General features: G+C 53.2%; 1 protein-coding gene across 11 annotated transcripts; it reads left to right on the top strand.

Annotated features, from left to right (window-relative positions):
• The first annotated feature begins 1,307 nt into the window (after positions 1-1,307).
• Positions 1,308-12,967, top strand: Znf205 (zinc finger protein 205). Of its 11 annotated transcripts, none has more exons than XM_033758681.1 (8): positions 5,473-5,599; positions 5,987-6,092; positions 6,283-6,353; positions 7,926-8,139; positions 8,393-8,484; positions 9,013-9,133; positions 11,172-11,282; positions 11,522-12,967. In XM_033758681.1, exons 3-8 carry the CDS (start codon positions 6,297-6,299, stop codon positions 12,586-12,588), a joined length of 1,662 nt encoding a protein of 553 aa, XP_033614572.1. In that variant the 5' UTR covers positions 5,473-5,599; positions 5,987-6,092; positions 6,283-6,296; the 3' UTR covers positions 12,589-12,967. The 11 variants fall into 11 exon arrangements, with proteins under 11 accessions (XP_010601908.1, XP_033614573.1, XP_010601907.1 ...); XM_010603600.2 differs by having other exon boundaries at positions 6,217-6,353; XM_033758679.1 differs by having other exon boundaries at positions 5,987-6,110; positions 6,217-6,353.
• The last annotated feature ends 490 nt before the right edge of the window (positions 12,968-13,457 follow it).

Here is a 13,457-nt window from a genome sequence, read left to right as displayed (position 1 = left end):
CTTTGCATCTTCGGCTTGAAGAACCCCTCCATGAACACATTAATTTAGACTCTGAGTCTAGAGAAGGTCAGATTATCCTAAGGAAGTATTTCATTAGTCAGTCAGCTCCAGATATTAGGGAAAAGCTCCAAAAGCTCCACCTGGGCCCACAAAGCACAATAACCCCATTGGCTGCCAGGGATTTAGCTCAGCGGTGCTGCCGCCTGCCTCACAAGTACAAGGACCTGAGTTCGAGCCCCGGTACAAAATAACCCAGTTGGCTGATGAAGCTTATTCGGTGTTCAAAAACGGTGATGAAGTAAAGGACCGGTGCAAACTGGATCAAGAAAGGAGGAAGGCTGCAGTCAGGCTCGCCCTATTTGATAAGGCTCATGACAAAGCCTGCAACTCTAGGGGAACCTGAGGTAATCCAAAGTGATGGAAGCAAGTCAGACTGCTTCAAGTGTGAGTGAACAGGGCATCAGGCAAAGGGGCGCCCGTGGAAACCACCTGGCCCCTGCTGGACTTATCAGAACCCAGATGACTCTTGTCATTTGGAGAGGGACTGTTCTCGTTCCCAGAAAGGGAAAGGTCATCCCTCACCATGGGGACCAGGGAAGAAAGCCAGCCAGTGTGTGGTGCCTCAGGTGGCCGAGACGGCCTGCAAGGCTCCTGTACAGAGGATCATAGTTACATCACCCTATTCCATACTTTCCTCTTAGAAAGGAAGCCACCCTGTACAGCTCACACCTAAGGAGTAGAGAGTTTATGAGGAGGGGGTACTGTATCTCCATACCTTACTTTATATTACGTTTTTATTTTATTTTATTTTAGCGGCGCTGGAGATTGAACCCAGGACCTCCTGCATGCCAGGCAAGCGCTGTGCCACTAAGCTACTACTGCCCAAGTTCTCGGCTCTCCTTTAAGACACCTGGGTCTCAGGCAACGAGGCGGCCCCGCCGCTCTTCCACAAAGGGAACTCCGGGAGGCTGCCTCAGTCCCCCCTCAGGCAGAAGCCGACTATTGGACCAGGGTGCTGCTCCGCCATTCTCCCTTTGGCGGGACAGGTGGGTCGCCGGAAAAGAGCAGGGCAAACCGGATATCGCCATAAGCCAGCCGGACAGGAAACGCGGGGACACCAGCCACAGCCGGCGGGCACTGGGGCAGGCCTTCCGGCTCCACAGACTGTTTCTGGCGCGGGCGGGAGCACGGAAGGGAAGGGAGCTGGGTGGTGCCTCAGTGGGTCGGGGCCACAAGTGTTACAGCCAATCACCGGTATCTTCGTGACGTGTGGGCGGGACGTAGAGACAACGTTGCCTAGGTGACACGCTCCTTACGTGCTTGTTCTGAGAGCTGCCGAGCGCTGCTACTTTACAGGTTCGTTTAGGTCCCCTGAGCCTCCAGCCACTCGGAATGTGTGGTCCTGTGGCCACATCGACTTCATAAGGGATTTGTTTCAGGGTTGCCTTCTGGCCTCGGAAGTCTCCGGCGGAGTTTTTTTTTTTTTTGGCACCGGGGATGGAACTCGGGTCCTTGCGTTTGCGAGGCAGGCGCTAGGACAACTGAGCTAAATCCCCGACCTCTTGGAGTTCTTATTTTTCTTTTAAATTTTTTATCCCGTGGTGGCGCACGCCTGTAATCCCAGCACTCGGGAGGCTGAGGCAGGAGGTTAGCTGTGAGTTCGAGACCAGCCTGGGCTGCCTAGTGAGTTCCAGGTCATTCTCGAGTACATAGAGACTATATTTTGAGACTACATAGTCTCAAACAAACAAACAAACAACAACAACAACAAAAACCCACTTGCTGCAGGGCCGGTATTTAGCTCAGTGGTTTCCTTCCCTCCCTCTCCTCCTGACCTCCCTCTTTGCCTTCCCTGCTGTCTTCCTTTCTCTGTGTTTCTTCACTGTTTAAGATTTGCTCTGCTGCTTATTCTTACTCTCTTTACTTCCGTCACATTCCTTTATTTTCTCCCTATGGTCATCTCTTTCCTTCTCTAGCACACGTCTCTTCGTTGCCCTCGTCTCCAACCTAGTTCAGCTGCTTTCATTCGTTAGCAGTTATTTTATTAGCCCAGTCTGGCCTCCAATTCGCAGTGATCTTCCAGCCCCGGCCTCCTGAGTGCTGGGATTACAGGTGTGCACCACCATGCCTGGCTCAGTACCAGTGATTTTCTTCTTGCTTCAGATAACTCTTCTTTCTAGTTTTTGTCATTAAAACTAGAGTTAACTGTTAGGATGATCTCCGAGAGTAGCTAGTAATCTGTTTACTAAAGGTGGTGTCATCTTCTTAAGCTCAGGGAAGCCGCCAGGAATGGAACTGGCGTTGGTTGTTTCCCAAGCCCCAAACTCTGCCAAACGCTTTCATCCGTGGTAGCTAATACTGTACCTGTGACAGGCTCTGAGGTGCTCCCTGGATTTGTGTGGAGTTCAGCAATTATAAAATTGTCATCAGTTTAAAAGTCCGATTTCATATAAAGGTTGAATTTTGTTTTGTTTGTTTTGGTACTGGGGATCGAACTCAGGCCCTTGCCGCTTGAGAGGCAGGCGCTGGAACCACTGAGCTAAGTCCCCACCCTAACGGTTGAATTTTGGGGCTCCTCTTGAAAAATATTGAAACTTTGGCAACATTGGATCCCCAGTGGCCCTCTAAAGAAAATATGTTTTTCTGGAAGCTCCTGAAGTCTCTGCCTTCCCTTCTTATGCTGAATGCACTGCCTGGTACTGCCTGGAAGGCTACTGGAGGCATTGCTTTTTTTTTTTTTTTTTTTTTTTTTTTGGTACTGGAGATCAAAATCGGTCCTTGAACTTGCCAGGCAGGTGGCAGAACCACTGAGCTAAATCCCCGGCCCTACATTTTTTATTTTTGTTTTTTGAGACAGGGTCTCACTGTGTAGTTGAGACTGACCTGAATTCACTATGTAGTCCAGGCTGGTCTCGAACTCACAGCGATCCTCCTGCCTCAGCCTCCCAAGTGCTGGGATTACAGACATGTGCCACCATGGCTTGCTTTTTTTTTTTAGATCTGTCTTTACCTTTTGCCTCAATTTCCCCTGGTTTTTTCTGAGCTCTTTCAGGGATGATAGTGCCCACACAGCAACTGTGGTAACTCTTTCTCCCAGACCTCAGATTCTAAAGCTAGCCTTGGAAGAAACTGCTCTTGTTCTTAAGCTTAGGTGATCAAAAATATTCTCAGAACAGGAGCTGGGGATGTAGTTCAGTGGTAGACTGCTTACCTCCTAGTACCATACCCTGGGTTTGATCCCTAACACACACACACACACACACACACACACACACACACACCTCTGAACAACTAAGTAAATGCTCAGACTTCATTTGGTGATCTCATGATCACCCCCAGCAGTACCCTAAAGTGGCCCTTTTTCCTGGTAAAGAACTTTCACCCAGAAGTTAGGACACATTCTCTGTTCTTCTAACTTGGTGCCTCCTGGGACCGTGAGGATGGCACGGTCCTCTCCAGGAGAGAGGTCCCTTACCCTGGGTACTCAGCTCTGCTCCCTCTTGGCAGACCTGATGCAGTAGTATTAAATTTGCCAGGACCTCTCTGACTTTGTTTTGATTTATAGCTGTAGCTTAAAAACAGTATTGACTTTTGTTACAACTTTGAACATTGCTCTTCACCTTGAGGATTAAAACCTGGAAATACTAACTAGAGAAAACTCCAGGGGTGGGCTGGGTATGGTGGCACCCCGTGTAGTCTCAGCACTCAGGAGGCTGAGACTGGAGGATCACTGCAAGTTTGAGGCCAGCCTGGACTGCATAGTGAGACCCTGTCTCAAAAAGAAAAAAATTTTTTTCCTTCAAGTTGACAGTAAAATCAAACCAAATCCCAAGACTTATAAACCATGTTTAAGAGCGGAAACTCAGATGCTCCAGGGACTAAGTGTAGACTGTGGAAAGACTGTGAAGGTTAAACATACGGACCAAGTGTTGCCAAATAGTTTGAGGTGTTGTTTTTTTTTTGGTACCGGGGATTGAACTTGGGTCCTTGCACTTTGGGCAGGTGCCAGAACAACTGAGCTAAAGCCCCAGCCCTAACTCTGATAATTTTTAAATATCAGAAATTGTTGTTGTTTTAAGAAAATCTTGTAAGCTGTTACAGGGAAAATAGTGCCAGGCTTGCTGAGTTAAGTGGTGGATCTTGGAGGACTTGAGGGACCTTAAAGGTGGCAGACACAGGACCTTCTCCTGGAGGAAACTTCCTGAAAGTAAACCCCAGGGCTGGGACCCCCTCTTTTCTTGACATCTGTACTGTGCCTTACCTGTGGAAAGTAAAATGCAGTAACTGTCCTTCCCACTTTGGGCCTTAGTTCAAGATCTGAAGGGAAACTGAGACTGAGAAGTGTTTTTTTGAGGCTTCCAGGGATGTCTGAAGGCCTGGGGCCCCATGGATATCTGGATTAGGCCTTTCCCCTCTATCCCTGAGTTGAAGTGGCTCTAGAAAAATCAGATTATCTCACAGCTATGAGGTGTAGGGCGTGGGGGGGGGGCGCTCAAGGGAGTTCCCAGTCTGCTTCCTAAATGTGCCCTTAGAGAGAGCAAACTCTTTGTAAGTCTTTTTTTTTTTTTTTTTTTTTTATGGAATACATAGCAAGACCCTGTCTCAAAAAAACCAAACCCAAAACCAAAACCAAACAAAACACAGTATACTCTTTCATATGTTTTTTGATGTTGTTGTTTTGTTTGTTTTGAGACAGGGTCTCACTATGTAGTTGAGACTGCCCTGGAACTCACTATGTGGTCCAGGTTGGTCTGAAACACAGCGATCCTCCTGCCTCAGCCTCCCAAGTGCTGGGATTACAGGTGTGCGCCACCATGCCCGGCTCCATTACAATCTTGAGTGGAGCCAGAAAATCCCCTGATTTGGGGAGGCTTAAATGAATAATGGGGCCTCAAGGAGACAGGAGATAACCGTGTGCTGATTAAAATGGCCCTGCCCCTCTGCCTAGCAAGGTGTCCCCCACCTTTGAGGGTGACTGCAGCACTCTCTTGGAAATGTCAGACATTCCTGTAGTCTCAGGGAGGCTGAGGCAGGAAGAGGACAAGTTTGAACCCAGCCTGGGCAATTTAATGACTTTGCAAAAGCTTGGCTCAACAGCAACTTAGCAATTTAGTGAGAACCTGTTTCAAAATTCAAAATTAATAAAGGGCTGGGGATGTAGCTTAATGAGAAGGCCCTGAGCTTAACCCCCAGTACTGAAGAAAAAAGAGGGAGGGAGGGGAGAGGAGGAAAGAAAGATATCAAATATAAAAATCTTATCCAAACCGTATCTTTCCATTTTTCTCTTTGGCACCTCTGCTTTACAGTGTGAATAAGTGCTTGGGAAAGTAGTTGTCATAAGCTGGTATTGCGGATCTAGAAGTCATCTACTAGCCAAGAGCAGGTGCTGGCTGGGCTGGGGACCCCAGACCCGGAACTCTCAAAGCTGGGAACTTTGTAGAGCTGCAGCTGCATGGGGAACGGGATCCGGGAGGGACTTCCTGTTGTCCCTAATACCAGTCTCCACCCGGCTCCCCCGCCTTCTAGGTGCTTGCTGCAGAGACTACCTTCCCTGGGGAGGGGCCCTGCTGCCCCAGGTACCCCTTCCACCTCCACCTTGGTGAGACGGGGGTGCTGTGGCGGGTGCTGGATCCCGAGGCCGGCACAGGTGGCCAGCTTGCAAAGGGGGACAGGGTCCATGGTGGAAGGCTTTGGGCTGGCAGGAGGGAAGGGCCTGGACCTGGGTTTGGGAAGGAGAGGGACATTGTCTGCAGGGATCATGAGTGCAACAGACATCCCGAGGCAGCTGCAGCTGCAGAGCAAAGTGCTGAGAGGGAGGCAGGTTGATCCTGCATGGGTATCCTAGGTGGGCCGAGGCACAGGGTGTGCGTCCTGAGGCCTGTGGCTTTGATTCCCCAGTCTGAAGGACCTGCCCCACCAGCCCATTTTGTAGGATCCCTGCAGAACTTTCTGCTCCTGGTGACAGGAAATACTGGTTTCGATTTAGCCCCCCAGCTGTCCTTGAGCCCTGAGACGTGAGGCTCCTCAGCTATAAAGGGGACAGTACTCTACAGCATTCTTTCGAAAGGAGGAAATAAAAACCATCTTTGGAGGTGAGACCATAGGATTAGGTGAGACAGATTTCATTTCCAGAGAGCTCCGTTTCGGTGTGCAGATTTTTCAGGGCACATTAGAGGTGCCCAGGAATCACTTGCTGATTTCTTTCTGCTTCTCCAGGCTTCTGGCCAGAAGCCAGAGGCGGGTTGGCTGGCAGTAGGGAGAACAACTTGCTGTTCTTCCTAGCTCTGAAACGGAAAATGTCTACGGATGGTGGAGGCGTCCCTGTTGCTGAGAACAAGGAACGCGCTCAGGAGGTACGATGGGGTTTCAGATGAAGAAAGCATATACGCGTTGGAACAGAGCAAAATGCGGTGGGGGTGGGTGTGTGTCTGGACCAAGGGAAGAGTTAGACTCCCTGGTTGAGGAGGACGGGAGACTGGGGTACTGGGTATGGATTGTTGGAGGGGAGGCCTGATGGGAAATACCCTTCACCTGGCATTTCCGCTGTAACTCTTTCACTTTACCTGGTGAACTTTATAGTCAGTGCGCACATGAGATACTGGGGAGTTTAGAAGGTGTCCTCTGGGAACGTTTTGTTTGTCTGTCTGTTTTGTTTTGTTCTTTGTATCCGGGATCAAACTCGGGACCTTGCGCTTGTGAGGCAGGCAGCAAAAACACTGAGCTAAATCCCCGGTCCCTGCTAAGGTTTTATCTGCCCAGCGCCACGTGCACAGGGAGCCTCACTGGCTCCGCACTCGCTCTGCCTGGGCGCATCTCCTCATCCGTCTGGGTCTCAGCTCCCTGTTCTTCCTGTGTCTGGTGTCTCTGTGTGTGGGTTTGTGAGTATCCACATGCGTGTGTGCATTGTGTGTTTGTGCACGTGTATAATTACCACCTCCTGGGAAGTAGGGTTTCCAGGACCAGAGTCAGAGGACCCTGAGTCAGCTGTAGGCCAGGTGTGTGACCTTGGGCCAGTCCCCTGGCGTGTGGTCATCAGGTGTGTCCCCTATAAAAGGTGGATCATGTGGATAGTCGCCAGCCATCTCCCCAGGTCCTGGGCAAGCTGGAAGGAAGTGATGGGCTGAAGCCTTCTGCGAGCAGCTCGTTAGCCCGTCACATAATGATCACATACTACACAAAGCCAGGGCACCTCTCGTACTGTCCCCCCTAGTGTGTTTCTGCATACACACCTGGCATTAATGCCACTGAAGTTCAGTGTCCCTTCCAAGATGGCTTGTTACAGGTCCCTTGAGCGCCTGACAAGCTTGTACATCCACATTCTCTGCTGATGTCAGGTCCTGTCATACAGGCACAGTAGAGTGAGAATATAATAATTACCTGTGCTGCTCTGTGTTAATCCAGAATCTTTTCTCATCTACCTCTGTGCCCTCATAAATGCTCTGGGTAGGCGGAGGAACAGGTGAATCTTAAAGGCCTTCGCCATTTGGGGTTATTGCTGGCTCTGGCTCTCTGGCAGCCACGCATTCTGACTCCGGGCTGAGGATCTTTCAAGACCTGACCACAGACAGGAGGTGTGAGGAAAGCTAGGCTCAAGCTGGTTCCTGTGCTGTGGTGGTGATGAGAACTCTCCAGGAGCCCTCCAGGATGAAAGAGACGGCTTGCCGAAAGCTTCTGAGCTCTGTGGTTGTGGGTCGTTGTCTAATCTCTGAGCCTTGCTGTTCGTGTTTCCTGTAGCTGCAACACACACCACTGAGTTGGTGGCTTCAGACAGCCATGATTCATTCTCTCACAGTCCCGGAGACCAAGGTGCTAGCTGGGTCATGCTCCCTGCAAAGGTTCTCGTGCAGGGTCCTCCTCTCCTTTCTAGCTTCGGGTGGCTCCCAGTTCTCCTTGGCTTCCTTGATGATGGGGGCTGTCATTCCTAGATTTCAGGTCGGGGCCGTCCCTGTCAAGACGTGCTTTCTCGGCTGGAGAAGACGGTGCCTTTGGGAGCTGCTCAGGCATCGCGGCACATCAAGTCGGAGCCGGAGGAGCTGGTCCCCGAGGGGGCCCCGGAGGAGGACAGGGCTCCAGGTGGATGTGGTCGGGTGTCCCTGCGTCCCGGTTCTAAAGAGAAAGCTCTCTTCCTGCCTGGTGGAGGTAGGAGAGGGAGATGGGAGAGTGAGATGCTTTTTTGGGGAGGCTGTTGTGGGAGAGTAGAAACTTGGCCAAGGCAGGGTTGAAGAGCTTTAATCTGGGAAGGGACGCAGAAGTCCACCTGCTAATCCACCTGACTCTGAGACCACTCCTGCAGCCTCTTGTTGGATTGGGTTGGGAGTGGGATGAGAGGCAGTTGGGGAGCAGCATACAGCAGGAGGAGCTGACCACCCTAAGGACCCCTCTCCTCCCACAGCGCTTTCCTCATCACGGATCCCTGTGCTTTCCCGAGAAGGGAGGACCAGAGACCAGCAGATGGCTGCAGCACTCCTCACAGCCTGGTCCCAGGTGAGCGTCCCTCTCAGGCCTCTCTGCCCTGTCTCCTGCCTGTCTCTGGGTGGAGGCAGGGCCCTTCCCTGCCCCTGCATCTGCTGCTTCCAGCTAGGAAGGCTGGAGGAAAGTAAGGGGCACGAAGCCCCAACCTTTCCACTGGTCCAGGACTGTCCCTGAGGTGCTGTGGGAGTGGCCCCCTGAGCATCCTGGTCCAAGCCTGGAACCCACAGTTAGGCTTGGCTGAGGCTGGAGAAACAGCGGAGGAGAGTGGAAAGTTGGGTCTGTGACTGAGACTCATCCTCCAGGGGCTGAGATGAGGGTGGGAGATGTGTGGAGATCCTGAGCTTTGGCCCCTGAATACACTGCTTTGCTCTTGAACCTCCCCTGACAAAGGCCATCCTTGTGTGGCTGTCCCACCTGACCGTCGGGTCTGGGTCGGCAGGCCTCCCTGGGGACACGTTGGGAGGCCAGGGCCTCAGCGCACATCATCATTCTACCATGTCCATGCGTATCCTGGGCATAGGGTGTTTTGTGTTATGTCAGATGCCTGTCACCTTTGAGGATGTGGCTCTGTACCTCTCCCGGGAGGAGTGGGGACGGCTGGACCATGCACAACAGAACTTCTACAGGGATGTGCTGCAGAAGAAAAACGGGCTGGCCCTGGGTAAGCGCTCACAGGTGGTGGGGGCATCTGGCTTCCTGAGGCCCTGGAGTGAGGGTGGGGCTGTCCTGCTGTTACCTCCCTGTTCCTTTGTTTTCCAGTAGTGGTGGGGGAATATTGAGAATCGAACCCAGGGCCTTCGCACTGAGCTCCATTTCCAGCCCTTTTTCAATTTTGAACCAGGGTCTTACTAAGTTGCCACGTTGCCTGGCCTGGGCGCAAACTTGATCCTCCTGCCTGAGCCTCCCGGAGTGTTGGGGTCACAGGTGTGTGCTCCTGCACTCAGCTCCTTCTCTTTGTTCCTGCAGACACATTGTTCTGCAGAAGCTTCCACAAAGATAGAACTACATTATGCATCAGTCCTAGGGCGGTGGCCAAAGGCCCTTTTCCTGTTGAGCACTAGAAATGTGGCTAGAGCGATTGAATTTTTGGGCCGGGGATTTAGCTCAGCCGTTCCGCTGCCTGCTTTGCAAGCGCAAGGTCCTGTGTTTGATTCCCAGTTCCAAAAAACAAACAAGCAACTGCCTTTTTAATTTTATTCAGCTTTGATCGGCTCAGATTTGAGTGTAAACAGGTACGGTTTGTGGTTGCCCACTGGACAGAACTGATCTGGGTTCTGCTTTTCTTCTGTCCTTTCACAGTGCTCATTTGTCCCCATAGTTCTCTCTCCCTTCTCATGGTCCCAGCATCTGCAGAAAGCTTGGCCCTGGGCTCTGTGGTCTGCTCAGCCAAGGAAGTGGCTTCAGCTAATCCCTTAGGCCCAGTTGACCCGGAGGTGTCACATCGGCCCTGGGAACTTGGAGAGCCTGTGCTCCTCGGTGGGGCTTGGCTGCCTTGGTCCTCTGAGGGCAGGTATTTAAGTTCCAGGCTTTTGACTCCTCCATTGGAGACCAGTTTTCTTGACGGGATCTGATGATGTCATTGTCATCAGTCAGTCAGTCAACATCCAGCTGTGGCACACCTGCTAGTCCGGGCAGCTGCACCCTGACTCCCATGGCGGTCCGCAGGTCCCTGCTGGCCTCTCCAGCTGCCAAGCTCACTCCTCCAATTATCTCAGTTTGGCTTCACACACCCAGGGGCCAGAACTACAAGCCCAGGCAAGTCCCAGGGGATCAGAAGGAGCTGAGCACCAAGCCACTGTGGTCCCATGAATTCCTTTCCTTCCTCCCGTGGATCATAGAAGCCATGGCTCCTCTGTTCTTTTCCTGACTTGACCAGAATTCCAGGGCCTCTCACCCCAGGGACTCAGCACATGATCCTTTGGTCCTGACTACTTGGCTGTCAGTGTTCCCAGCCTCTTGTCCTGGGCCTGTTACTTGTCCCCGTTCCCCGTGCAAGAGCAGGCATAGGACTGTTCTTCCCACTTCCTACTGCGCTGTTAGACTGAAGAGGGAGAGCCCACGCCTGGTTCAGCTCTGCTCCTCCCCCAGAGATCTGTGGCTTGTGCAGGGAAATAGGAGTCAGGGCCAGCTCACCACTGGGAAGGGTAGAGCTGGCTGTTTCCCTAAAAGGGCATATGCTGTCTCAAAATAATTTTTAAAAATAATTTTAATTTTAATTTTATTATTTATTTATTTTGTGGTACAAAATAATTTTACAATAATTTTAATTTTAATTTTATTATTTATTTATTTTGTGGTACCGGGGGTTGAACTCAAGACCTTGTGCTTGTGAGTCAAGCACAGCACCACTGAGCTAAATCCTCAGCCCAAGAATTTTTTTTTAAATGCTGAGCATCTACCTAGAGCTTCCTTCATGTTAAGTGCAAATACTCCACCACTGAACTACACGCCCAGCCTTATTTTGAAAATTTCAAAACAGGGTCTCAATAAATTGCCCAGGCTGGCTTTGAACTTGTGATTCTCACGCCTCGGCCTCCTGAGTGCTGGAATCACAGGCATACACCACGGAGGCAGGGCAGTTATTGGGTGTGTTTTGCCCACGCTTCCCGGAGCCTCATGTCCTCCTTTTGGGGGAATGATGTCTGCTGGTGGGGACCGCCTGGGAAGTCCCATGATGAGCGCGGCCTCTTTCTGGGCAGGATCTCCCTTCAGCGGGCCTTTCTGGGCCCCACAAGTGCCTGGGAAGGTTGAGACCTCGAGCTCCAGCAGGCGGACAGGAGCCAAGGAGGAGGAGAGCGACCCTGGCTCAGGTGAGGGCCTTGGCAGGTGCCTCGGTCTGAGGGATGGTGTGGGCACTGCCAGTCCTTGGGGGCTCCCTGTGTGTGCAGGACGGTCAGATCCCTCTCTGGAGAATGGTTCTTTCCTCTCTGGGTGCCCATGGGCCTTTCCTGTTCCCAGAATTCAGCCCCTGGGCCTTGGCTCTTCCTCCCCACCCCTGGAGTCCTTCCAGAGAGAAGCTTGTATCCTTAGAACTCCTTTCTTTCCTCAGGAGCTGTGGAGGTGGGGAAGGAGGCTCCAGCAGAGTCTGTGGTAGCCCTTGGGGACGTGAAGCCCTTCTTCAGGACAGGGTGGGTCGCAGGGCAGGTCCCCCAGTGCAGGCAGCAAGTCACCAGCGACCAGAATGCGGGGTCCGCCAGAGACGCTGGGCGGCCGACTCCCGGGGAAGCGAGACGGCCCGCGCTAACCTTGCCTAACACCCGCACCCCAAAGGCCCTGGAGGGCTGCATCCCAGAGAACCCCAGTGAAGAGGGGAAGGGCGCCCCTGCGAGCGGTGAGGGTCTGGCCGCTGATGGCGAGGTGGGAAAGAGGAGCTATCAGTGCGAGCAGTGCGGCAAGGGCTTCAGCTGGCAGTCACACCTGGTCACGCACCGGCGCACGCACACCGGAGAGAAGCCCTACGCCTGCACGGACTGCGGCAAGCGCTTCAGCCGCAGCTCGCACCTCATCCAACACCAGATCATACACACAGGCGAGAAGCCCTACACCTGCCCCTCTTGCTGGAAGAGCTTCAGCCACCACTCCACGCTGATCCAGCACCAGCGCATCCACACCGGCGAGAAGCCCTACGTGTGCGACCGCTGCGCCAAGCGCTTCACCCGCCGCTCGGACCTGGTCACGCACCAGGGCACGCACACGGGCGCCAAGCCGCACAAGTGCCCCATCTGCGGCAAGTGCTTCTCGCAGAGCTCAGCCTTGGTCACGCACCAGCGCACGCACACGGGCCTGAAGCCCTACCCGTGCCCCGAGTGTGGCAAGTGCTTCAGCCAGCGCTCCAACCTCATAGCGCACAACCGCACGCACACAGGCGAGAAGCCCTACCACTGCCTCGACTGCGGCAAGAGCTTCGGCCACAGCTCGCACCTCACCGCCCACCAGCGCACGCACCGCGGCGTGCGGCCCTATGCCTGCCCCCTGTGCGGCAAGAGCTTCAGCCGCCGCTCCAACTTGCACCGCCACGAGAAGATACACAGCAGCGGGCCCAAGGCGCTGGCTGTGCTCATGTTGGGGGCAGCGGCCGCGGGGACTCTGGCCGCACCCCCACCCGCCCCCACCTAGCTTGGTAGGAAGAGAGGGGCAGCGGGGCAGGCCCACTGAAGTGAGGGCCAGGGCCTTGGCGTGGGGAGCGGCGGGGCGAGGGATGAGCTCTGGGGAGGTGCAGGTGTGGGGTGGGGAATGGCATCGTGGGAGGTGAGACGGTGCAGCGTGCCTCTAGCCAAAAATTAAAGGCCTTAGAATGTCGGCTGTGGCCTAAGCCTCTGTCTCGGGCGCTGGTGCTGACCCCCTGAGCGTGGTGGGAGAGGGGGCCGGGCCAGCTGTGTGTCGCCATCCCCGAGTCACCACCCTGGGCTGGGGCACCCCCTCCTCCAAAGCCTTCCTTTTTTGTTTGTTTGGTTTTGGTTCTGTGGTGCTGAGGGTTGAACTCAGCACTGAGATACATCCCCAGCCCTTTTTATTTTGAGCCAGGATCTTGCTGAGTTGCCCAGGCTGGGCTTGAGCTTGCGATCCTTCTGCCTCAGCCTCAGAGAGCCAGTATTACAGGCATGCGCCACCATGTCTGCCTCCTTCCTAGCCTTGGCTTGAGGTTCCTTTAGCCATAGGCTCATTCCAGAAGAGTGGAATCTATAAACCAGTGCCTCTGAGTACAGATTTCTGAGCCTGAAGCCAGCCAGTCCCTTCTCAAAGTGTAGACCTTCGGTGGGACTGGCTGCTGCCGCTGCCCTCAAGTTCCAAGGACACTTGCTGCTCATTGTGCCCTGGGCTTTCTCTCTGGGAGCAAGGAGCAGGGCAGAGCCAGCTTGGCAGCTGCTGTTCAATTTCCTGCCTTAGGCACAGGGTTGAATTTTGCAGCTGGCCTTTTTCCATCTGCTTGTACCAGGTGCTGTCTGTGCAGTAGTTAGGATTCCTCCCTGACTAGGGACCGCTTT

Source organism: Fukomys damarensis, unplaced genomic scaffold (genome assembly GCF_012274545.1).
Source record: "Fukomys damarensis isolate Sample0158 unplaced genomic scaffold, DMR_v1.0_HiC HiC_scaffold_34, whole genome shotgun sequence".
NCBI lineage: Eukaryota > Metazoa > Chordata > Mammalia > Rodentia > Bathyergidae > Fukomys > Fukomys damarensis.
Note: the sequence above shows the minus strand (reverse complement) of the source record. Positions and strands in the feature narration are given on the sequence as shown.